Source organism: Podarcis gaigeae, assembly GCF_964106915.1.
Source record: "Podarcis gaigeae genome assembly, chromosome: 3".
Taxonomy (NCBI): Eukaryota; Metazoa; Chordata; class Lepidosauria; order Squamata; family Lacertidae; genus Podarcis; species Podarcis gaigeae.
Window position 1 is genome coordinate 90,287,267 of NC_139680.1, and position 24,469 is coordinate 90,311,735.

Consider the following 24,469-nt stretch of genomic DNA (forward strand, 5'->3'; position numbering starts at 1 on the left):
TCCAAGTAATAATATGCATGATATTTTTATAATAAAATCCAAGATTAAAATGCCTACTTGCGGGGAGCCTGGATAAAAACACACATGAAGAAAACACACACTCTATAGCTGCACACACATACACAAAGTTTTAACATGTGGAATGGCATGCCTTCCAGACCATGGTAGATTCTACAACTAATGAAAATTGGCAGTTTAGATATTTAGACTCCATCCAAATATAAACAGAGGGATGCAAAAATGCAGCTCAATTCCCTCATGTATACTGTAGTTCATTCCACAACTCTGAATGGTAGTTAGTATTATTTTAGAAAAAAAATACTGCTTTTGCTTCTAGTTAAAAATAGAAGCCTGAAACAACTGGATGGAGCAAGTTTAGCCTTTTGGGTATTGCATGCCAAAGGTCAGGATCCGAAGAGCTAGTTGTAGTGCAATCCAACGACTGTTTACTTGGCAGTAAGTCACATTCTGTTCGTCTGTGCCTTATGCCTATGAGGAGTCTTTAGGATTGCATCCCTCGGCTGAGTAAACATTGTACTACAGTATTGGGCTTTCAAAATTATTTTGCTCTGTTGAATTGTTAACTTGCTTTTTAAAAAACACAAACAACTTTGAACAGCTGCCACCCATGCAGTATCACAATTTCTCCAGTTTCAAAGGCAGCATGCCATGGTAGAGGGCTGTTGGTTGATGGGTTGATGTTTGAGAAAGGCAACTTTACTTCCACAAGTTGGCTATATTTCTGGGCAGTTAAAGCTGTTATATTTCATGAAGCATAGGTCTATCATTGGCTGTTGATGGAATCTCCATATTTGTGCAACTAAATACTAGTTGCTGAGAGCGGGCGTGCTATGGGAGAGCAATTGCCTTCTCACAGCTTGGTTGTGGGCTTCCTTGAAAGAATCTGGTTGGCTGCTGTGGAAAGTAGGTTACTGGACTAGTTAGACTTTTCTTTTGACTCAGCATGGATCCTAATGTTGTACAAAGTGTATAAAAAACTTGAGCATTCTCATTATACTGCTGGTTTCATATTTGTACATGTCTGTATACAGTAACTTTAATATTTGACGCTTAAGCATACTAGGCAGAAAATCTATACCATACATGGAGCCTTGAGAGAAATTCCATTGGATGGAATTTTGGGTCTTGTGCTGATTTCATAGATGCTGTGCACAAATAAACCTCCTGATAGATAAGGAGGTATGCGAGGCACAGTTTACAGTCTTATTCTTCTCTCTTTATGGAGTTCAAAACCCCATCCCCTACCAGCCTTAAGTATAGGTAAGCTAGTATTATGATGGCAGCAGTAGTAGTCATTCAGGGATCCCACCTTATCATAATTGAAAGCCACCTTAACTGTCAGCAGGTGAGAAGTAAAAAAAGTTGTGATATTACTCATAGCCAACCCCAAATTGCTTTCCTATGGTTAGCACAACTTTGCTGTGGTTAAGTGATGGTTTAGTTCAGGGTTGGGGAAAGTGTGTTCCTCCAGGTGTTGGTGGACTACAACCCCCATCATCCCTGACCTTTTGCAACACTGGCTGGGGCTCATGAGAATACAACAACATCTGGAGGGCCATGGCTCCCTCCCCCATTTTAGCTGGAGAAAAATTGGATCTGCATTGGTACTAAAGATTAATACAACCTCTTAGTAATCAGATAATTACTCGGCTGCAGGAGAGATGACTTCCTTGTAATCCTACAGTGTTTCTAAGCATCTATCTAAACATATTTGTTTCATTATTCAAAATAGTACCTAAAATATTATTTTTCTACCTTCCAGACAGCTTGTTTTCGAGAAGAGAGGGATGTGTTAGTGAACGGAGATAACCAATGGATTACAACATTGCACTATGCCTTTCAGGACGAAAACTATTTAGTGAGTGTTACTTCAATGTGCTCTTTAAAATTGCTTCATTTTTTAACTTTATTTATTTTACAGATTTATTAGCTGCTTCAAAGCCAGAAGCTATCAGAGTAACTCAAAACAAAATATATATGCTCTGAAAAAAATAAAGCTGTTCCTAAGGACTCTAAAAGCAATAAAACCATTTTTAGAATCATACCCTTAATATTTCATAAATTGACTAGGTCCTACTTCTGGATAAGACTTCTTAAACAGAAGCTTCTTAAGTAGCTGCCTAAGGATCAAGCCGCTAGGTGGCTTGTCTAATTTCAACTGGTAACTGATTTCAGAGGACTCGAGCTGCAACACTAAAGGTGCATACACATCATATGTTTAAAGTATGTGGCTGGTGTGTTCTACTATCTTCCCTTGCAATTGGTAAGAGAACAAAATGCTGCAGTTCCATAAGAGACACTGCTGCCATAGCAATACAGTTTCAAGATTACCCCAGCATTACAGAACTTAAAATACCCTCTTTCTACTATAGAATAGAATGCAGTAGTTCTGCAATAGGAAAAGCACAATTACTGTCGCAGCACTGGTATTTCCTGCCCTAGTTCTGTTGTGCTTTTCGCATATTTGCCTTTCTAAATTTGTTATAAGTGCCTTCTGTTTTCTTTTTTCCTAGTACCTGGTAATGGATTATTATGTGGGTGGTGATCTGCTTACCTTGCTTAGTAAGTTTGAGGACCGGTTACCTGAAGAAATGGCTCGCTTTTATTTGGCTGAAATGGTAGTAGCAATTGATTCTGTACATCAGCTGCATTATGTCCACCGGTAAGTATAATCAGTGGAATATACGGATCTTCACTATTTTGATCTAAATCAACTCACTTTTCAGCTCCAGAAAAAAATGAGGAAAGTACTTAGTTGTTCTTAAAAGAATTACAGCACTGAAATTAGCTAGATGATTTTGTTGCTTTTTGTTATTAGTTGACTTTTTGATAAAACTGGAGGAAACGCTTTGGTGGTATTCAAACTTTTTTCATCTGTATGAGTTTCACTAAATCAGTCCTTTGGAGGCTTGGCTGAAACAGCATTTAATATTATCCAGTAACATATGGAATAACAATACTTGCATATCATTTGCGTGCTGTATAAAATTTGCTATGAAAAGTATGGTTTGTTTTTAGGATAGATGCTTTGCAGAATCAGGATTTGCATTTGGATTGAGACTTGAAGTTTGATTCTTGTATACGTCATCAAAGAGATCAAATACTGGTTGGTTTGTGTCCAGAAAATTAATGGATAAACTTATTTGTGCAGATAATTAAGAAGCTAGTTTTGTCTCTTTTAATGCAGAGATTATCCGTATAAGGGTTGTAATGCTAAAGGCAGGCAGGTATATTTCTATAATTTATCAGTATTTGCTTAGGTCTGAGATATTTGAAACCAATTTCTATAAAAGAATAAGGACACGATCAATTCCTCCACAAGATCCATGCAGATAGCACAGTGTGAAATCTCTGTTTGAACTCATTCATACCAGATAAGTTTTGTGTACCATACTTTTGTCTCTTCCATGTGAACTTTGCACAAACTGCTGCTTTGGCAGGGCATCTATCATCCCAGGTCTAAGATATAAAGATATAAATTCTACAATACTTTCCAGGTAGTAAGTCCTTCTGAATTTAGCTGGACTTAATTTTGAGTAGACAACTTAGTTTTGTGCTGTATATTATTTGTTTGTTTGTTTGTTTGCTTGCTTGCTTGCTTACTTATCACCCTATACCCAGAGGTCTCTGGGTGGTTCACAGAACAATATGCAGCTGATAGATTCATAGAAGATAGCGAGCTTGTGGGTGTCACTGAATTAGATTGTGGGTGTGTTTTTAACAAATGGATTCTATTTGTGACTTGGCTATGAAGTTCTGAACATACCGGTTTTGAGGTTTCAGTGTTCCAATAATATTCTAGTGTATTTATGATCTTAGTTTGGGCCTATGCACCATGTGTTGACTGTGCTGCTGTGTAACTTGTAAATAATTTTCAATTCTTGCTTATATAACTACTGAAATAGAAGATTAAAACCAGCACAGAAAGGACTAAGATTTGTTTTTTTTTTTTTTTATAAATATTTTTTATTAAGTTTTCCATAATAATACATATTTAACAAATGATACCTTTGTTAACATCTTTTCATTCTGTCATAGACTCCCTCACGCCTCCCGCTTCCACTTGCACATTTAAAAATAAAATTTTTCAAAACAAATTATTAAATGTTCACAAACTCAATAATTTTGTTTAAACTCAAAATATAACTTATAAAATATAATTTAGTGATAGACAATTATCTTTGATCTGGCAACCTTGTTAGCATTCAACCAAATTACAATGCTTTTGTAAGTAAATCTTAAATTTCTTCCAGTCTTCTTCACTCCTTTCTTCTCCCTGGTCGCGGATTCTGCCTGTCATCTCGGCTAGTTGCATATAGTCCATCAGCTGCATCTGCCATTCTTCCAGCGTGGGTAGATCTTGGGTTTTCCAATTCTTAGCGATGAGTATCCTTGCCGCCGTTGTAGCATACATGAAAAATGTTCTATCTTTCTTTAACACATACTGGCCGACCATACCCAGAAGGAAGGCCTCTGGTTTCTTGATAAAGGTATACTTAAACACCTTTTTTAACTCATTGTATATCATTTCCCAAAAGGCCTTCACTTTAGGGCAAGTCCACCAGAGGTGAAAGAATGTTCCTTCATTTTCCTTACATTTCCAACATTTATTCTCAGACGAATGGTATATTTTGGCCAGTTTCACTGGGGTCATGTACCACCTATATATCATTTTCATTACATTTTCCTTCAGTGCATTACATGCAGTGAAGTTCAGCCCGGTGGTCCACAACCTTTCCCAGTCCTCAAACATAATATTATGCCCAACATCCTGTGCCCACTTTATCATAGCCGATTTCACCATTTCGTCTTGTGTATTCCATTTCAGCAGCAAGTTATACATTTTTGACAATACCTTCGTCTTAGGTTCTAACAGTTCTGTTTCCAATTTCGATTTCTCCACCTGGAATCCTAACTTTTTATCATTCTTGAAAATTTCTTGAATCTGAGCATAATGTAGCCAGTCTCGCACTTTACCTTTCATTTTTTCCAAACTCTGCAGTTTCCAATTATTTCCATCTTTTTCTATTATTTCCCAATATTTCGGCCATCTGGCCTCCATATTGGGTCTTTTTAAGGCCTTAGCCTCCAGAGGGGACAGCCACCTCGGTGTTTTGTTCTCTAGTAAGTCTTTGTATTTAGTCCAAACATTAAATATTGCTTTTCTGACAATATGGTTCTTGAAAACCTTATAAATCTTAGCCTTGTCGTACCATAGGTATGCATGCCACCCAAATGCGTTGTTAAAACCTTCCAAATCTAACACGTCCGTGTCCTCAAGAAGTAGCCAATCTTTTAGCCAGCAGAAAGCTGCGGCTTCATAGTACAGTTTTAAGTCTGGCAGGGCAAAGCCCCCTCTTTCTTTTGCGTCTGTTAATATCTTATACTTAATTCTGGGCTTTTTGCCCTGCCAGACAAATTTGGAGATATCTTTTTGCCACTTCCGGAAGCACTCCGTTTTGTCAACAATCTGCAGTGTCTGAAATAAAAACAACATTTTTGGCAATACATTCATCTTGATGGCAGCTATTCTTCCTAACAAGGAAAGTTTTAGTTTTGACCAGCTATCCAAGTCCCTCTTAATTTCAGACCAGCATTTTTCATAATTGTCTTTAAACAGACTCAAATTTTTAGCTGTAATGTTTACCCCTAGGTATTTCACTTTCTTAACCACAGTCAACTCTGTCTCTCTCTGAAACCGTTCCGACTCAGTGTCCGTCAGGTTTTTCCCCAACACCTTAGTTTTTTGCTTGTTTAGTTTAAATCCAGCCACTCGACCAAAGTCATGAATCAGTTGTAAAACTCTTTTCGTACTAGATTCTGGCTCCTGTAGTGTTAAAACTAGATCATCTGCAAAGGCTTTAAGCTTGTATTGTTTCATTCCGACCTGAATCCCTTCCACCCGCTGGTCCCCTCTAATCATGTTCAGGAGCACTTCCAGGACTGAAATAAACAGTAACGGGGAGATCGGGCAGCCTTGTCGTGTCCCTTTCTCAATTTTAAACTCTTCTGTAACCACATTGTTAACTATCAATTTTGCTTTCTGTTCTGAATATATTGCATCAATCCCATTTTCAAACCCCCGCCCCACTCCCATTTCTTTTAAATTCCCCTTCATAAACTTCCAGGAAATGTTGTCAAAGGCCTTCTCCGCATCTATGAAGATTAAAACTGCTCTTGTATTTATGTTTGTTTGTAAGAGTTCCAATATGTCTATAATATTCCTAGTGTTGGCATACATATGTCTACCTGGGAGAAAGCCTGCCTGGTCCTTATGAATTACTTTGTTTAAAACCCTCTTGAATCTACTTGCCAAAACATCTGCAAATATTTTGTAATCCACATTCAAAAGGGAGATGGGGCGGTAGTTCTTGAGTTGGTTCTTTTCAGTTTCCAATTTTGGTATCAATGTGATAAAAGCCTCCTTCCACGATTCCGGCGCCTTCTTTCCCTCCATGATTTCATTGCTGACCTCCATTAGTGGTTGTATCAAATAGTCTTTCAATGTCTTATAATACTTGGAGGTCAGCCCGTCAGGTCCTGGCGATTTGCCCTGTTTCATATTCTGGATGGCCTGCTCAATCTCCTGTCGTGTTATCTTGCCGTTTAAAATTGTTCTATTTTCTTCTGAGAGTTTTGCTAGTCCATTTGATGCCAAGAATCGTTTAATCTCGGTTTCGTCTTGTGGCCCTTGGGTATATAATTTTTTAAAGTATCTCTGGAAGCACTTTCTAATCTCTCCGGGGTTCTGGATATTCCTTCCTTCTATCTCTAAATTTGTCACTGTATTTAACTTTTGTCGCCTCTTCAACTGCCAGGCTAGCAGTTTTCCACATTTATCTGCCGATTCAAAAGTTTTTTGTCTCATTAACTTAATTTTCCATTCTATTTCCTGGTTTATCAATGTTGAATATTGTGCTTGATGAAGTTTGATTTCTCTTAGAATCGGCTGGGATTTTGGATTAGATCTTAACTTCTTCTCTAATTCCTTAATTCTTTCCAAAATTTTATCTTTCTTTTCGTTTTGCTTTCTTTTCTTTATCGTATTCTGTTGTATCAGCAACCCCCTCATTACAGCCTTGCTCGCGTCCCAGATAGTTCTTTTTTCAATTGTAGTATTCATATTAATCTCAAAATAGTCCTTTAGTGCTTTTTGGGCCTTCTTGATAATCTCTTGGTCTCTAAACAGGCCATCATTCATCTTCCATCTGAAGGAACCTGTTGAAGTCAATATCATATCCATTCTCAGGGCATTATGGTCAGAGCATGTCCTTGGGCATATTTCCACCTTTCTGATCTTTGGAGCCAGGCCTCTAGTTATCCATATTTGGTCGATTCTTGTCCATGTCATCTGGGCCTCAGAGAAAAATGTTCCTTCCCTTCCCAAGGGGTTTCTCACTCTCCAAATGTCAATCCAGTCCATATTGTCTGTCATTTCAAAGAAAGTCTTTGGTAATCTTCCGTTTTTAGTAACATTTTGATTCTGTGACTTATCCATGTTTGTTGAAGCAACTCCATTCATATCTCCCATCATGATGATGTTGTCATAGTCCAGATAGTCCAGCATAGTCTCATGCAATTTCTTGTAAAATTCCGATTTTCCTTCGTTTGGGGCATAAATTCCTAATATCAAAATTTTTTCGCCTTGGAACTGTATTTCTATTGCTAGGATTCTGCCATGTTCATCTTTAAACAGAAATTTAGGTGACAGGCTCTCTTTTGCATAAATCACCACACCTCTTTTTTTGACATTGTCCGAAGATATAAATTCCTGACCAAGTCTCTTGTTTATTAGCACTTTTCTATGGAGCCTAGTCACATGTGTTTCTTGTAGGCAAATAATGTCCAATTGTTCCTTTCTTAATATGTGAAAAATTTTTTTCCTTTTTTCTGGGATGTTACAGCCATTTATATTCCAACTCAAAAGTTGCAGAGACATCCTGAAAAAATCTGGTTATTCTTGCTGTGGGAGTGCTTTATTTTCCGAGTTTTCAGGATCTGAGGGTGCTGTTCCCCCTGAAGGTTCAGGCCCTGAAGGCAGTTCAAGTCCTTTGTGAAGATCCTCTCCGTGTGCCGCCAAAAATTTGTCTCTGTCCTCTAATGTTCTGATTTTAATCTTTCTCCCTCTAAAAGTAAACGATATTCCTTGAGGGAACTCCCACCTGAAGATAATCGAATTGCTCCTTAACAGTTTTGCTAGTTCCTGGTATTCTGCTCTGAGATCTAATAGCTGTTTAGGAATATCTTTGTAAATTTCAATTCTTCTGTCCAAAATGTCCAGTGACTTCCCGTAGTGCAGGCCCAAAATCTTGTCCCTTTCCTCCTTTGATCTCAATATTATCAGGCAATCTCTGGGTTTCTCTTTTCTTATAAGCCTTCCAAGTCTAAAAGCAGATACAATTTTAAAATCTTCTTCTTGTAAATTCCAAAACTTGGAAAATTCTTTAGTTAAAAATTCGACTAGGTTGCCTTCTTCCACTTCTGGTAATGAACGTATCCTCAAGTTGGCCTCCCTGTTCCGAAGTTCTGTCATAGAAAAGTAGATCTGATGTTCCCCTACTTGTTTGCTGAGTGGTCTCACTTCTTTTTCAAGCTGGCCCACTCTTTGGCTGGTCTCCTCAGCCAATTTCCGATTTTCACCTACAGCCTCTTTTAGTTCTCCAATAGATTGAGCATTCTGTGCAACTTGTCCAGTTAGTCTGTTCAGGCTTTCTGTGTTTTGGTCAATTTTTGCTGTTTGCTGATCAACTTTTTTGTCCAGAGCCTCCAATTTTTCAAAGATCTTTTCCAAAATAGAGCCACTTCCTCCTGTGGCCATTTCTTCCAATTGCAGTTCCTCAGTCTCCCCCTCCCCTGACTGAAGAAGGGAGACCGCTTCTGCCTCAGGAGGTAAAGTAGAAGGTAAAGTAGGCACAGATGATCTACGCTGCGAGACTGCAGATAACGTTAGAGTAGCTTGTTTTGTTCTTCCCCCTTTTTTTCTTGTTCCACTCATTCCAGAGCTATCTATAAGCCAAGGTCAACTTTGAATGTTCCCATGAGAAAGCAACAACCCAGATGTTCACGTTCAAACAGGAGGCCGGGAAAGAGAAAGTAAATTAAAGTCACTGCTTTAATTCCCAATGCCTCTAGGGGGAGCTTATAATGTCTTTAGGGAGAGAGATATCCAAATCAAATCAAATCAAATCAATAAGTACAGTTCAATGTCCAAAGATCTCCACAATATAAATTTTAGCAGAGTTAGGGCTTAAAAACCCATCAATATTTCCATCAGTGCTTAGACAGCCAAAGTTTCAAAGTTACCAGTTCAAGCTCAGAGTGTTTCAAAGTTCTGAATCTAAGTATCCAGCTTTGCAGGCTGACAGCCACTTACTCAGGCAAAACCCGCGCCTGGGTTCTTTCTTTTAATTGTATCCAAAAGCCAGACAGAAGAGAGGTATCTTTGTTTCCATATAGGTCCAATAAAAAATAGCAAATTTTAGTCCTTAATCCACCCAATGCGATAGTTAAATAGGTGCCAGATCTGTCAGTTTGAAAATTGGCTCTTTGTCTCCACTCCTCCTGCTCTTTGCTTTCAAGTTCAGTGTTAGCGGAAGACGGACTTCCTGTTTATCGTCAATCCGCTTTCAGCCAATTTCAGGGTTTTCGGGGTGTTAAAAGTATAAGTCCCATTTACTCACGAATTTCTTCCTTTCCAGTTTTAGCAGTCACAAGAAGAAAGGTCAGCGCTCACCGGCAACGGCTCCGCGGCTTCACTCCGCCGATTGCGGAACGACCCTCAGCGCCGCAGCCTCCTCCGCGATCCGGAGCCCCTTACGGGGTTCCTTCAACGTTTTGGGGGCTGCGCCTGGCGCCCGCCGGGTCCCAAGACTGCAGGCTTCTGCTGCCTGCAGTTTTCCGATGTGGGTCTCCGCTTCGCCGTAGCGGACGACCCGTTCTCGGACGGAGCTCCCTTCCCAGTTAGGAAAGGGCAGCCATTACCCTTCGCGCCGCCTCCGGAAGTCCAGAAAGGACTAAGATTTGACTTGACATACTGCTGAAACTAAATTTGTTATAATTATAATGAAGTATTTTTGAAGAAGGTGGTTGTGATTACTAGATTTACTGTGCTGCTTGTAGTCTGCAAGGAAAAGATTTGCGTTAGAACAGTTAGAGGATTGAAAAGCTAAACGTGCACAATTTTGAGGCTGTTATCTTGTTCTACTCCGTACTTCATTGCTACTGAATGTCACTGTCTGAATATAATAAACAGTGACTTTATGACTGTAGTGGTATGTGCTTCTCACCTATTTGATGCTTGCTTTATTGAGACTCTCCTAGGCTGTGTTGCCCTAAAATTGCATCATTGCTTTCTTGCCTGTAACTTCCATCTTGCTATCCCATTTCGTTGAGGGTTTTCCTGCTAAATAGAGAGTTGTGTTCTGCATACCTTCCAAACATAGCTTGAGTTAACTGCAGTTAAAGGCCTTCATGTTCTGTGCCTTCCTTATGTCATTCAGGTTACATACACAGGACATTGTAGCATCCTCAGTTAATGCTGTGTGAATTCCAAACATATTTCTAGTTGACAAACTGACTCTGTTTCTTTCCTACGATATGTCAGTTATATTATCTATGTGTGTTCATATATTTTCTTACAAAACTGTCTCAAAAAGAAAAGTACTGTAATGGAATATTGACTTCTTGAGATCCAACACTTCAACAGGAACTACAGTAGCAGATTGGTTGTCTAAGGAAGCTGGATGATTACTTAACTGTGAAATTTCCTTGAATGTTTATTGAAGATTGCCATATTTATTATATTGCATATGTTATATTTTGATTCATGATGTGAACCAAAGTTATTTTGGTTTTGGTTTTGTTTGCAGGGGCAATACTAACCATTAGTGGTTGGTTGTGTGGTTCAATTCAAGGTAGGTTTACAACCTAAATAACGTGGGAGAATAGTAGAGATAGGTTAGGCTGAAGGAGCATTGAAATCAAAGTTGGTTAAATGGGAAGAGCAACAGCAGATATTTCAGAGCAGATGAAACTCTAGTGATCCTGAGACTTAATAGAAATACATAAGATGGCAGGAAGAAAAGTCAAAAGCTTCGAGGGCAGTAAGATTAAGAATGAAAAAAGGGAGGTAGCACATGGGACTCTGAATAGCTCTGTTGGTAGAGCACGGGACTCTTAATCTCTTAATCTCAGGGTCATGGGTTTGAGCCCCACATTGGACAAAAAGATTCCTACATTGCAGTGGTTGGACTAGATGACTCGTGTGGTCCCTTCCAACTCTGCAGTTCTGTGATTCTAGAACTTTCAGGAAAAGGAGGGGATGTTCCTAAGGAGCAGAATGTGCAGTTAGAGACACGCGGGAGAAAGTATGAAGAGAATAACAGGGCAAGTGAAAGTTGGTGGAGATTACTGGTGTGATATGTGTCAATGGTGTGATTGCATGGATGAGGTGGTGAAGGATTTTAGGAACGTGGCAAGGAAATTAAACATAGCAAGAAATGGCAAGCATTATGAGCAATGAAGTCTCTGAGAAATGGGCAGTGGCTTGACATGGAAAGGAGTGGAACTGAAAAGAGTGGATGCAGAGCAGAAAGGACTGTCCTTCAGTGTATCAGCGTTACTGCAGTAGCTATGACTAAATTATTTGGGCCTTTCCATCTTGAGCCATTGTTTGACTGCAGTGCATAACATTCTGTAATATTTTCCATCTTCAAATGGTTAAGCACACCAGAGTTAGATTAGCTGTTAGTTAAATTAGATGTTTGCAGGCATGCTTCTTGTCTTGCTCATACTCCTTTCATAACAGATTCCCATGTCTTTCCTAGTATTACTTGCAGCTTTTGCCAACGGGACTGGCTTGCCTGTTTCATAAATCTCCTTATTATATCCGAAATGACATATTTTATCACTTGGATGGCAGTTTACACAAACCATGCTTGTAAGGCATAGTTTTCTTTCAAAAATTAAAAACTGCAAAAGTCGTTAACTTGACCAGTCATTGAAATGTGACCCATTTCCCTTTTATTTTACTTGCAGCTGTAACAGTAGAAAGAAAAGGGAAAAAATTGTATGTGCCAGTGCTCTGTTCTAGAGGAAAGCCTGGGAACTTTCCCTGTCTAGAGGAAGCATTTGACAAGATGACTATTTTCCAGTACTTAATAGAGGTGACAAAAACCTAAGCATGTGTTTCGAGAACTTCAGGTAGGGGCAGGGAACCTCAGGCCTGGGGGCTGATTGTGGACTCCAGTCCTTTCTGTTATCAGGGGGTCTTATTCTTTGTTTCCACTCTGCCTTAGCTAATTCTGTTTTAAAGGGGGATGGATCGCGGAGCTCTTGTTTTTAAAAGTGTGTGAATAGGCTTAACATGCCTTCTGTAATTCCTGGATTAATTGAAATATTTAAATTAATTTAGTTGTTATCCCAGCATAAGAGTGACTTTTTAAATACTTCTTGGGAAGTAATGGTTCACAGAAATGAAACAATAGGAAAAGAAAAGAAAAAAAATAATGCACAATACTTAAAACAAATGACTCACCCAAAACATCTCATAAAAAATTAAGAGAGCCAGAGGCTGGAGAACATAGTTCAATAGAGCTACCGCTGTGCACTTTGAATGAAAATATAAAACAGTCAAACATTTGATGTTCTTATTTTTTATTTCAATTAACCTTGATTAGTTTTCAGTTAACCTTGATTGACCCTTTTTTCTGATTCATTTGATTATTGTTTCCTATATAGTAACATTGTTATATGATAAAAATAAACATGCCAGATAATAGCTTCAGTCACACAAAAGAAGCACATATTTGGGAGGGCCTCCCCTACCTTTTCTCTTTCTACCATGCCATCAAAATTTTATTCCACTTGCAGTTTAATACCCATGGGCAAAACAGCACCTGGGTGGCACATTTGTGCTACCTTGGGTTCCATGACAGAAGAAAGGTTGGATATAAATGTAATAAAAATGAAACTGATGGTCCATCAACAGTGTTTTACGGAATGCCACTTGAACAAGTTGGCCACAGTAGAGCCATGGAAAACCCTAGATCAGTAGAGCAATAAAGCAGATGGCATGGCAGTGAAGCAGCAGTTGAGTTCCAGCTATAGCTGTTACTGGGAAATAGCAGGGTTTTCTTACTGTAAAATTGCAAATAGTTAACTCTGCCTCAGAGCCCCTGTTTCATCATTTCAGTACTTTGTTACATTTATCTAACAGTTGTCCACAGTAGATTGCTGAGGACTGTTTGCTAATCTGTGAGAGCCACAAGTCCATTATGCTAGGCATCAGTTGCTTATGACAAAAGCACAAAGTACTCTTCTTTGGTCAAAGATTAAAAACTCCCCAGAAATACTTTCCATTTATCATTGGGCAAGCCTGTGCCTGTTAAAGATGGCCAAGTGACAGAACTGGGGCTCTTTTCCATACCCCTACATCATAAATAAATCTAGTGATTTATTTTTAGCATTTATTAGTCATCTTCAGAAATTTCCCAAGGCAATGTAAGGAAATTAAGCTTGGAATTTCTGATGAAATGTGATTATGCTGAGGCCAAAGGAAACCTAAAGAGCAAAGACAGAATTAGTCTGAAGCAGAATAGTACAGCTGCTTTTAACCTAAGAATGATTTTTGTTTGTGTTCTTAATAAATGATATTCATTTGGAATATTACATCTGCTGCATCTGACATATGTTAAAAGCAAATTTCCAGTTTATTTATCTTTGTGGTTTTCTATGATAATAAAATCCTATTTGTATAATAATACAATAATAATAATAATGTACAATACTGTTAGAGTTCAGAGCTTGTGTGAGCAGGAAGATGATCGTTTAGCTCCAGAACTCAGCAACCCATTTTAATACTGAGGGCTTTCCCAAGGCCTTTGGGTTCCCATTTTGTGAATACTAATAGAAAACAAGAATATGCAGCTGGCCACTACTTACATAGTCCATTCCAAACAGAATGAAACAGAGGGTTAGCATGTCACTGCCCCAAAGCGTCCTGAGCTTCAGTGACTTCAGATATGGATGCATATGGGCTGAGTTGTATGATCTCAAAGCTTGCTTTCTCCTAGAGTTATAACATGAGCAATTTCCTACTTGCCTAAACTGTGAGTATGACTATAGTACTTTGTTATGGAGGTTTACACTAGGTGAGCAGACAAAGCTCAGCAGGGTCATGTACTATATGAAAGTGTGGGGGGTATAATTTCCCAATTAATTATTTTCCCACCCTGCAGTTCCTCATAGGCCTTCAATTTGTTTAGTTGTAATCCTGAGAACACTATGAACAATTTAGACCTATATGTTCAAATACATATATACCTTCTTTTCAAGAAAAGGAAGGAGGATAACAAGATGCAAGCTTTTCAAGCTATGCATGTTGACTGTTGATATTCCTCAAATTTTGGGTAGCTGCTTCAACATATAGTCCAGTACAGTTTGCTGCTTCTCAGTCAGTGATTTTTCAAAGATTACGCTTTTTCCTTTACCTAAGAGGGAAGAACATGTGTAGTGGGTGTTCTGATTCTTTCCTTTTTTTCAGTACTTCAGGTGACATCAGAAATAGTTTATTACCATTTAGTGCATTTGCACAAAGAGACTGTGAAACAGCAGGTAGAAAATTATCTGTTTGAGCAGACAGATCAAAAACGTCTGTCGTACTTCCTGGGATTACAGCTAAATTACCAGTGATGCCAAACCTAAATGTTGATACCTTGTCACTTTTAAAAGAAAATTGGATCTTTCCTAATCATGTAAATTATGATTTGCTCATCAGGAGTCGCATTTTTATGAGGTATATGCCTAGTTGAGCAACACATAGCTGGGCTAATTGATGCTAGGCTTTTCCTGATGTCTTTCAAAAGGGTTTGTCGAGAGCTGCTATTGATTCAGGTGCAGTTGTGTTTATATAGTTTAAAAGCTAACAAAAACATTTCAGAAATCTTAACAGTTTCTTGAGCAGCAGGAAGTAGTGATATTATTGCCCCTATAGTTCAGCTGCTTTCAAATAGCAAAACTGGCTAAAATCCAAGCTGCAAAATTTTAAGGAAGCAGAGTACATTGTGGTGGAAATATACCTCAGAAGAGGAACAAAGTAGACAGGACATCTTTTATGTCTTGTGTCACTGATTTAAAAACCAAGCAAACCTAAAAGATGGTTTAAAAGAAGGCCTGAGATTGGGACCATGATGCGGTGAGATGAGATATGGTATTGCCAGGGGTGGAGGAGTGATTCTGATTGGGACTACATGAGGGCAAGGGGTTATATTCCCCTCCTTGCATTATGGTCCTGACCTACCTGCCAAGACAGCTGGTTTTTAAAAAATCAATCTTGAAAGGGCAAATTGAACTCGATGCAAACCTGATATATAGAAGTTAAGAAGTATTGGGCTTTACTGGGACCAGTATTGCCCTATCTGCATCGGTAACAGGATTTTTATGGACCCCATATAAATTGATCAACCAAAAAGCTTTGCTCAGAACCAGTCATCTAAATATCTCCTTGTATTGCTTGCATTCTGACATTCAGGTTTTTAGAAAATTCATAACTTAGGGCAAGGTCATGAGTACCAGAGAGCAACTTGAAGGAGCCTAAGGATGGTATTAAGCTGAGAACAAGTGAGGCTGTTCCCCACCACCACCCAAGGTTGCTGTGTATCCCCAGGCCTTAACAGGTTTGCTCCTGTTTAGGCTCTAGCCAACATGGGATGGGAATCTTGTACAGGGCTTACCAAATGGAATCTGGAGGAAGTGGGGAAGGAACCATTTTTTCCCTCCATATCCTTCCTCCATTGTGTTACAAAGTGCTAAAGACTGGCTGCTCTCCTTGAACCTCAGTACATTCGTGTGTGTATATGTGTGTGCATGTGCACGGGGAGATAAATCTGGACAGTGAAAAGGAGGAAATAAACTTTTAAACAATCCCCTTCTGAGACCTCCTCTGAAACATGGGAAGAGGTTATCTGTAACCATTTGGCACACATCCCACCACCCCGGACCGCATCTCCTCGATGGAGGTGTGTGTGTGTGTGTGAGAGAGAGAGAGAGAGAGAGAGAGAGAGAGAGGAAAAAGAAACATCTGTCCATAAAGTAAATTAAGAAAACACCTCATTCTTTGCTCACCAGCTGCTATGAATGTTTGTTCACACAGTGTATGTAAACACACACGTTTCGGAAGTGTGCCTAACTACTAGCCCTTTATAATAATTAGAATTCCTAGCTTGCACGTGTTTTACATGTATTACTTCTGTTGCATGCAATGCTGAAATTTAATCAGCAATAGAGATTTATAATTACATTTGCATAATGGCAAGGGCTCTTACTTTTGAATTATTTCCACCTCAGAAAAGGTCACATGCAGTCACTTACAAGAGGTTTGTTAGTTAGTTGGAAAGCAAGGAGGCAACTAGATAATAAATAACATTGCTTAAAGAGTGGCAATTGGATTAACTGGCAAGTGATTCAAATTTTATAAGTAGCTGATATAGTATTTAATGCTCACCAGCAAAATAATTGAAGGGACGCGAGTGGCACTGTGGGTAAAACCTCAGTGCCTAGGACTTGCTGATCGTATGGTCGGCGGTTCGAATCCCCGCGGCGGGGTGAGCTCCCGTCTTTCGGTCCCAGCTCCTGCCGACCTAGCAGTTCGAAAGCACCCCTAAGTGCAAGTAGATAAATAGGTACTGCTTTCTAGAAGGAAGGTAAACAGCGTTTCCGTGTGCTGTGCTGGTGCTGGCTCGCCAGAGCAGCTTCGTCACGCTGGCCACGCGACCCGGAAGTGTCTTTGGACAGCGCTGGCTCCCGGCCTCTTAAGTGAGATGAGCGCACAACCTTAGAGTCGGACACGACTGGCCCGTACGGGCAGGGGTACCTTTACCTTTACCTTAGCAAAATAATAATGATAAAATTTGCTTTAATTCTGTAATTCTTAAAACTTGGCATAAGAAAATAAATAAATGGAGGGAAGGCAATATTTATTTATCCTTGATTTTCATTCCTTGGATTTGATTTTTAATTATTATATTTAGTTCACTGAATGGAAAATATTATCTATCCTTAATGCTCAATTTTTCTTGGATTCTGAGTGTTGCTAACCTGCTTCAGAGGGTGAATTTGATTGGTTTCCTTGCAGAAAACCATGCAGAAATGGAACAACCAGCTGGATAATCAGTGTCTCCTTGTTGAGGGACTTACTAACCTGCTGCATACGATACCTGGAATTAAAGAGTTATGAGTCCCATAACGGAACCAACTTCACTTTTGTTGACTCCTAATTTTCTTTATTTCAGCAGTATGATTTAAGAAAGGTGGCGTGCTATTACTGCTATTGTTTAAACGAGGAGTCCAAAATGGTTGCCAATCTGCTTCAGATCACCCAGAGATCTGCCAGAAGATCCAGATCTACTATTTGTCTACCCATGCTCTAGAAAATTCACTCTCTGTTTCTGAGTTTTCACATTTCCATGAATATCTGCATGGATTTCCCTTAAAATTGCTCACAAACGGTTTATTTCTGGACAAAGTAATTTGAAAGCTAATGTGTTGGAAAATACATGAGGAATAAACATACTTGAATTATTTGACACACACACCCCCAGATCTTTCCTGAAGATTTTAAAATAGATTGTGTATACCCCACAAGAGATTACAGGTATTAACGTTCCTAGTAGTTTGGATTTGTGATCTACTTAATCAGGCCTGAATTTCAACCCCCACCTGACATTATGCAGTGGGATATTTTCATCACTTACCCCCTCCCTTTCATATATAGGTTACCTTATTAGCCTAGCCTTACTAATATGATGGTCTCTAAGTAGCTTATGCTCATTTTAACAGGGACTGTAATTAGATAATTGAATGTGTAGATTTATTTTGAGACATTTTCAGGCATAAGAAAGGTATGTAATTTAGAATATTTTATAAGAATATACATACATACATAATTTTATTTGTATGCCACCTCTCCATACTTCAAACCATACTCAAGGTGGCTTGCAACATGAAAAATTACATAATTGCAGCATAGCCAAAGGTAGTAATAAACAATAATTAGAACCTAAAAAATACACAACCAAATTGAACAATTTCTATATAAATGATAAAATATAAAATAGATACAAAAAAAAAATATCAGTAGGAGCAGCAAAACCCCTACAATGCCCCAACGCAAGAGTCTGTTCTGCAACCTCAACTTTTGTAGCTGGAGTCAGTCAGGGCCCTCCCCTCCCAGACCCGGTGGAAAAAGGTCTGCAAATCAAGGAGCAGGTCTCCCTGCCAAGATGGTCTCTGGCCTCTTCAGCATCCTAAACTTTTGTAAATGGAGTCAGTCAGGGCCCAACCCCCCCGCCCAGCCAAGTAGAAAATATAAGAACTGTTGTAAAGCTGTAGGGAAATGATCTATTCAGTATGATATTCTTTCTCTTGGAGTGGCTAGTGCCACTTGCTTGGAAAGGGATATGAAAGAGACAGTGTTGCTGTGAATACCCTTTTAGCTTCCAGCATTTTTTAGCCTGAGAACTAATAACCTAGATAAATAATACTGAGTTTATTAAGGGCGCTCTAAGCCATTTTATTTGGACATTCAATAGCAGAATAATAGTGTTCCACAATTAAAACTTGGAAAAGGTATATCAAAATTTTACAGCCACTTTGCTCTGTAGTTTGTATTTCATTTCCCTTTTTAAACAACCTTTAAATAGCCAGGGCATTTTCTGTTCCCTAGAGGGTTTTGGCAGAGGTCTTGGCCGCAGGGGTCACTATTACATAGTGAGTGGTTCAGCTAGTAGAGCATTCTGAAGGGTTTGCTTGCCTTGGGAAGAAAGGCCTTGGAAATGTTTTCTGTATTAATTCGTGGGGGTAGAGGCTTGCACATTAGTTACTAGGAAAATATACCTTAAACTCACAGGATAAACTCACTGTGGACAGTGATGAGCTCTGCTTTGAGGCCATGATAACAGATGTATACATATATGGCACTAAATTGGGTCCTACCCTCCAGAGCAGGACAAAACAAGCTTGCTCCATCTTCCATGTGGCAGCCCTTTAGATATTTGAAGGGCTGTCACATGGAAGATGGAGGAAAGTAGAGAGGACCAGAGAACTCCATTTGGCCCCCAGGCCTGAGGTTCCCTATCCTTGTACCCAGGTTGTCCCTCACTTCAAGTATTCAAGCCAAGGCTGGACTGCCATCTTCTGGGAATGCTCTAGCTTGGACATTTGTGCCTAAGCCTGTCTGTTGTTATATTTTTAGTTCTACTGGTTGTTGGGAAGCATATAAGATATTTGTTGTTTTCTTATAATAGGCTGCATTTTTATGTAACCTAGGTAGCAATTTATTTCTTTGAAGAAAGGGTAATAAATGTAAGTAAGTAAATGCAACTTTGCTTCTGTATATAATGGACTTTTCCATTCAAAGCACATTAGATCTCCCATTTCGTTGATTTTGCACAATAATTTTTACTTTGAGCATACTGCTCCACTAATCCAAAATCAGAGCAGTTTCCATCTGACTTAAGCAGATGGATTTCTTTATTTACTTAAAATGTGAAGTTGCTTTAGATTGCAGCCTATGGTAAAGTAAATAGTATTTATTTGTTTTGGTTTTTTTAAAAAATGGTAGCATATGACAACATACATATATTGCTGTATGTTGATATGGTGGTGTTTATTTCCATTTTCTTTCTGTTCAGTGGAATTTGAAGCCTTATCCTATGCATGTTTACATAGTCCTTTTGTCTTCAGTTGGATTTACTCACACGGAACAATGTATAGTATAGTAAGATTTTTTTTTAATCCAGAGATGTTTTGATCTACCTTGCATTCCCACAAGTAAAATGGTAGGAATCGGTTCTTTGGTAGTCTAGTCTCAGTCAGTGCCAGTGTTTGTCCATTTTTCATGGAGAAAGGGAGTGGCTTTGCTAGTTGTGTCAAAATAGAACAGTATAAAAGGTATCTGGCCTATATTTAGTTAGAAGTAAAAGAGGTGAAAGTCTTTCTAAAGACTGGGGTTACAGTATCAGGTAGCAATTTATATTATAACAGCTGAACGTATTTTGGATTCCTCTGTAGCTTCTCCTTTTCAGGATTCCTTTGACAGATGGTATCCACAGATGGATGTAACATTCTTAAGGAGATTATTCTTTTTACTCCTTTATCAGCCAGCAACTCCTACTACCACACGGTTCTAAAAGCTCTCACATGAATTAGCCTTATACTTAGCAGACTTTAATTATTTAATCTTTAAACCATGCTACAGACTTGTGTTAGTGGTATTAACAAGTTGTCTACAATACTTACATTTTCAATAACAGGGTTTGTATCCTAACCATGGTTGACTTACCAACCCAGCTTCATAGTATACTTCATGCTACAGTTGTTTCTGTCTTCCTTTTCTTTTCCTTGCCACTACCAGGTTTTCTCTTGGAACTCTGTTCAGTCTGGAAATAAATATTTACATGGGTAATTCAATTACCTTAATTCATTTGCCTACCTTTATATAATTCATAATTCAGAGGTAGGCAGTGTAGGACCTCTAGTTTACATTATGTGTTCCACTCCCATCCCTGACCATTATCAATTCAGATTAGGGGTTATGGAAGTTGTAGCCCAAAACATCAGAAGAACAGCAGTTTGGGGAAGGCAGTATAGACTTTGCATTGCCTGTTTCCCCTTTTATGATGTTATAGCAACACATCATGCTATAGTCTGCATATTAAAAAATATGTCTTAATTTATTTATATGGAAGATTGTAGAAGCCAGGCATCCTATAAATTGCATTTTAGAATCTGCACCACAGTATGGAAACTGTAACTTGAAAGCCATAATCCTTTAAATTGCTGAATCAAATGGGTGAATCCTCTGGAGCATATTGTTGGTGTAAAATTTCCTATGAGGAATGCAGAGCCTAGCTTGAAAGACAGCAAGCAGGATGGCTAAATCAAGAATAATATTGGGCAGCTGTACACATTTGAAAAGCAAGAATACTCCCACCCTTGCAGCCAGGCTGTATAGATGGCTGTTATACAAAATGCAGAATGTTAAATCACAGAAGTAAGGTAAAGGTAAAGGTAAAGGTAAAGGGACCCCTGACAATTAAGTCCAGTCATGAACGACTCTGAGATTGCGGCACCCATATCGCTTTACTGGCCAAGGGAGCCGGCGTTTGTCCGCAGACAGCTTCTGGCCAGCATGACTAAGCCGCTTCTGGCGAACCAGAGCAGCGCACGGAAACACCATTTACCTTCCCGCCAGAGCGGTACCTGTTTATCTACTTGCACTTTGACGTGCTTTTGAACTGCTAGGTTGGCAGGAGCTGGGACTGAGCAACGGGAGCTCATCCCGTCTCGGGGATTTGAGATCAGCAAGCCCTAGACTCACTGGTTTGGATCACAGTGCCACCCGTGTCCCTGTAAAACTCCTGCAGCCAATCAGAAGCCCCGTCGGACACCTGGGTTCCAAAGAACATTTGCAAACTGGAACACTTGCGGCATTCAGGAGCTAAAACATCTGATTACCAAGGCATTTGGGATTAAAGGTACGACTGTATGGTGATCTTACATGATCACATACAGTAATGCTTTGAGTCAATTTAGGCTTAGATAGTGTGGTTATTTCTTGACTTGCATGTGAGAAGTTTTTAGAGCAAGGCAAAAAAATACCTCAAGGAAACTTCCTTCTAGCTCCTGCCTTCATAAAGGAGACTTGAGGGACAAGTTAAGGGTTCATAAAGTGTTTCCCCCCTATTGCTGCCATTTCCTTAAATTGGATTTTACGGTTTGATTGATTTTTTTCAATTGTCTTAATTGGATTTTATTGTTAATGGTGTTACGTTGATTTTGTAAGCCACCTTTGTAAGTTTGTTAGTAGAGAGGCATGGTATGCATATTTTAAATATAATATTCATAAGTTTTCATTTAACAGGAGAATGGTTATAGCAGGAATTTGTAGAGTACTGCCTATGCCCACATTGCTAATGTGAAGCTCTTGGCAAGAGTAATGGAATTATTTTAGGACTTTAGGGTGGGGTTTGTGTGGTTTCAGTTTGATAAACAGCTTTTGTGAAAATGACAGACCACATTTTCTTTCTTTTTTTACACATCATAACAAAATTTCCGTAAGAGCAATAATATGATCTTGTTTATGGTGATTGTATGGAGCACATGTTTTCTAACAAACTAAAGGAAATGGAAACTGCGTTTGACTAATGAAACTTAAGGTTTGCAAAATAAGTTTGTTATTTACTGTACTTTAAATTAGATTGGGAGACTTCTGAAAAAATGCAATCACCATCTTGTGGAAACACAGAATGGAAACGGAAGCCCTGCAAATAATTAAACATTGTAATTCAGGATTAGCTTTGATTAACGAATGGCATGCTAACCTCCAGAGCATTGGAATAGTATTCCATAATTGTTGCAATTTGTCATGTTTCAGCTGAAGATTATTTATCTCATTTCCTTACAATTGTCTACTCCTTGAGCTTTACAAATTGGATCAGCTGGTAACATGTTTACTAATTTCCCTTGGTGCTTGCTGCAGTTCTTAAATTCAACCTGTTTCCTCAGAATGAATTTTGGTTACAATAGCACCACCCCTCTTTTATCAAACAGTATGGTTTTCACATGGCCTAATCAGTATTCATTGAGTTGACGTGGTGGTTGAATTTTGCAGTGCATTGCCCTACCTGATGATAAAATCTAAATGAGAATTAGAAAACAGTCAAGGATGCCACCGGCAACACTGACCTCTGTCCCTGTTTCCTTCCCTCCCTCCTCTGATGCCCTCTCACACCTCTGCTTCCCAAAGGTTTTCACAGCTGTTTGTTGCAGCAGCCTCTGGCTATAAGCTCCACAGGCAAATGGTGCCTCTGGGGCTGACCAGGCTGTGCTGGTTGCCAGGAGCTGAGGCAGCCTCAGAGTAAGCAAGCAAGCGGGCGAGGGAACCCAGCCAGCCAGCCAGTCCGCCTGCCCTTGCTGTTGGGAATGGATAGACAAGCAGTGGCGGGGCTTCATGCTCCGGCACCGGGGGCAGAGAGCAGGCATGTGTGGGCTGGCACACGTCCCGGGGCGGGGTGCGCTGCCGGCAGGGTGCCCAGCACGGGCGGGGGGCAGCCACGATGGAACCCCACTGGGATCGTGCTGCCGGGGGCAGAGCGCTACCCCCTGCCCCCCTCTTCCTCCGCCAGTGTAGATAAGTCCCAGGCCCCTGTGGGGCAGTGTGAGGAGGCATAAAAAAACAACAACCATAGTGTAAAACCAGTGCGATGGCAACATGGGCAGTAGGGGAAGTAGGCTGAACATTTTTTTCTGGGTGTTCAGAGGAGAGATCTCGATTCTGAAACTAGGGAAGTGTAGCAGGATGGAGCAAGGGATGCTAACTGTTGGGGAGACTTTGCATTTCATGGTATGTGATGACATCTAGAAATGTGTAAAGGTACAGGACAAATACGACAAATTATTAGGAAGTGGTTTGTGTGTGTTAGTTTCTCTAGCTCAAGATACATGTACATTTCCCCTGCTGGGCACAGTTTTCCAGGTCATTGATAAGGGATTCAAAAGTTATGTACATTATCTACCTCACTCAACTCTTATGCTCATTGTTACCAGACAACTGGATTTATAATCAGACGTGATATTCAACTAGGTTTTATGCAGAGTAGACCCATTGAAATTATTTAATATGACTAAATTAGCTCTATTAATTCCTATAGGTGTACTCTGTGTAAAACATACTTGAAAGCACCTCTGTGTTTTTTTGAGTCTGGATTTAAATCAGTTTTTCTGGTAGGAATAATTATAAATAAGCCACAACTTTTGAATCAATTACCCATTATGGATATGGGTGCAAGAAAAGTGAACATACATGTAGCTAGAATTATAGGAATGTCTATATATAACCTGCATCTAACAAACCTTCTCTTTATACTTCCCTCCCTTTCCCTTTTGTATATTAAACTAGGGTATTTTTTCAAGAGACTATTTTGTAAGTGCAGTGAAACATGACGAGGCATGCATTCCCTGGCCAAGATTTGTACAGTGTGTGTGTGTATTTTTATGAATAAACACCAGTAACTGAGCACGCCCAAGGCGTGCGTATGTTGGCTGGTGAACGTATATCCCGTTGTGTGTTATTGCTTGCTTTGTTAGTATTTTAAATTCATAAAGAAAGCCAGATACCATAAAGCAGATACTTCACTATTTTCCGAATAAAGTCTGGTCAGAAGAATTTAGTATTAAGAAAAGTACATGCTTTAGGAACAAATTTTATTTAATAACAGAATATTTTGCCAAAATGTGCCATGAGTCACATATGTAATATCACATATTTTTCTCATGCTAGTATCAATCAGCATGTGTTTTACTTGAGATCAGAACTTTCCAAACTGTGTGTTGTGACACTTTAGGGTGTCGGTGTGTTACACAAACTCTCGGAAAGGGGTTAATTTAAGCT

The 24,469-nt window shown here is 39.3% G+C and overlaps 1 protein-coding gene across 4 annotated transcripts in view; it reads left to right on the forward strand.

Annotated features, from left to right (window-relative positions):
* CDC42BPA (CDC42 binding protein kinase alpha) overlaps positions 1-24,469 on the forward strand; it is a 159,157-nt gene that overhangs the window by 53,583 nt on the left and 81,105 nt on the right. For all 4 annotated transcript variants that reach the window (XM_083732036.1, XM_083732033.1, XM_083732034.1 and 1 more), the window contains exons 4-5: positions 1,784-1,879; positions 2,535-2,683. In XM_083732036.1, coding sequence (XP_083588162.1) covers positions 1,784-1,879; positions 2,535-2,683 — 245 coding nt within the window. The remainder of the gene's footprint in view (positions 1-1,783; positions 1,880-2,534; positions 2,684-24,469) is intronic.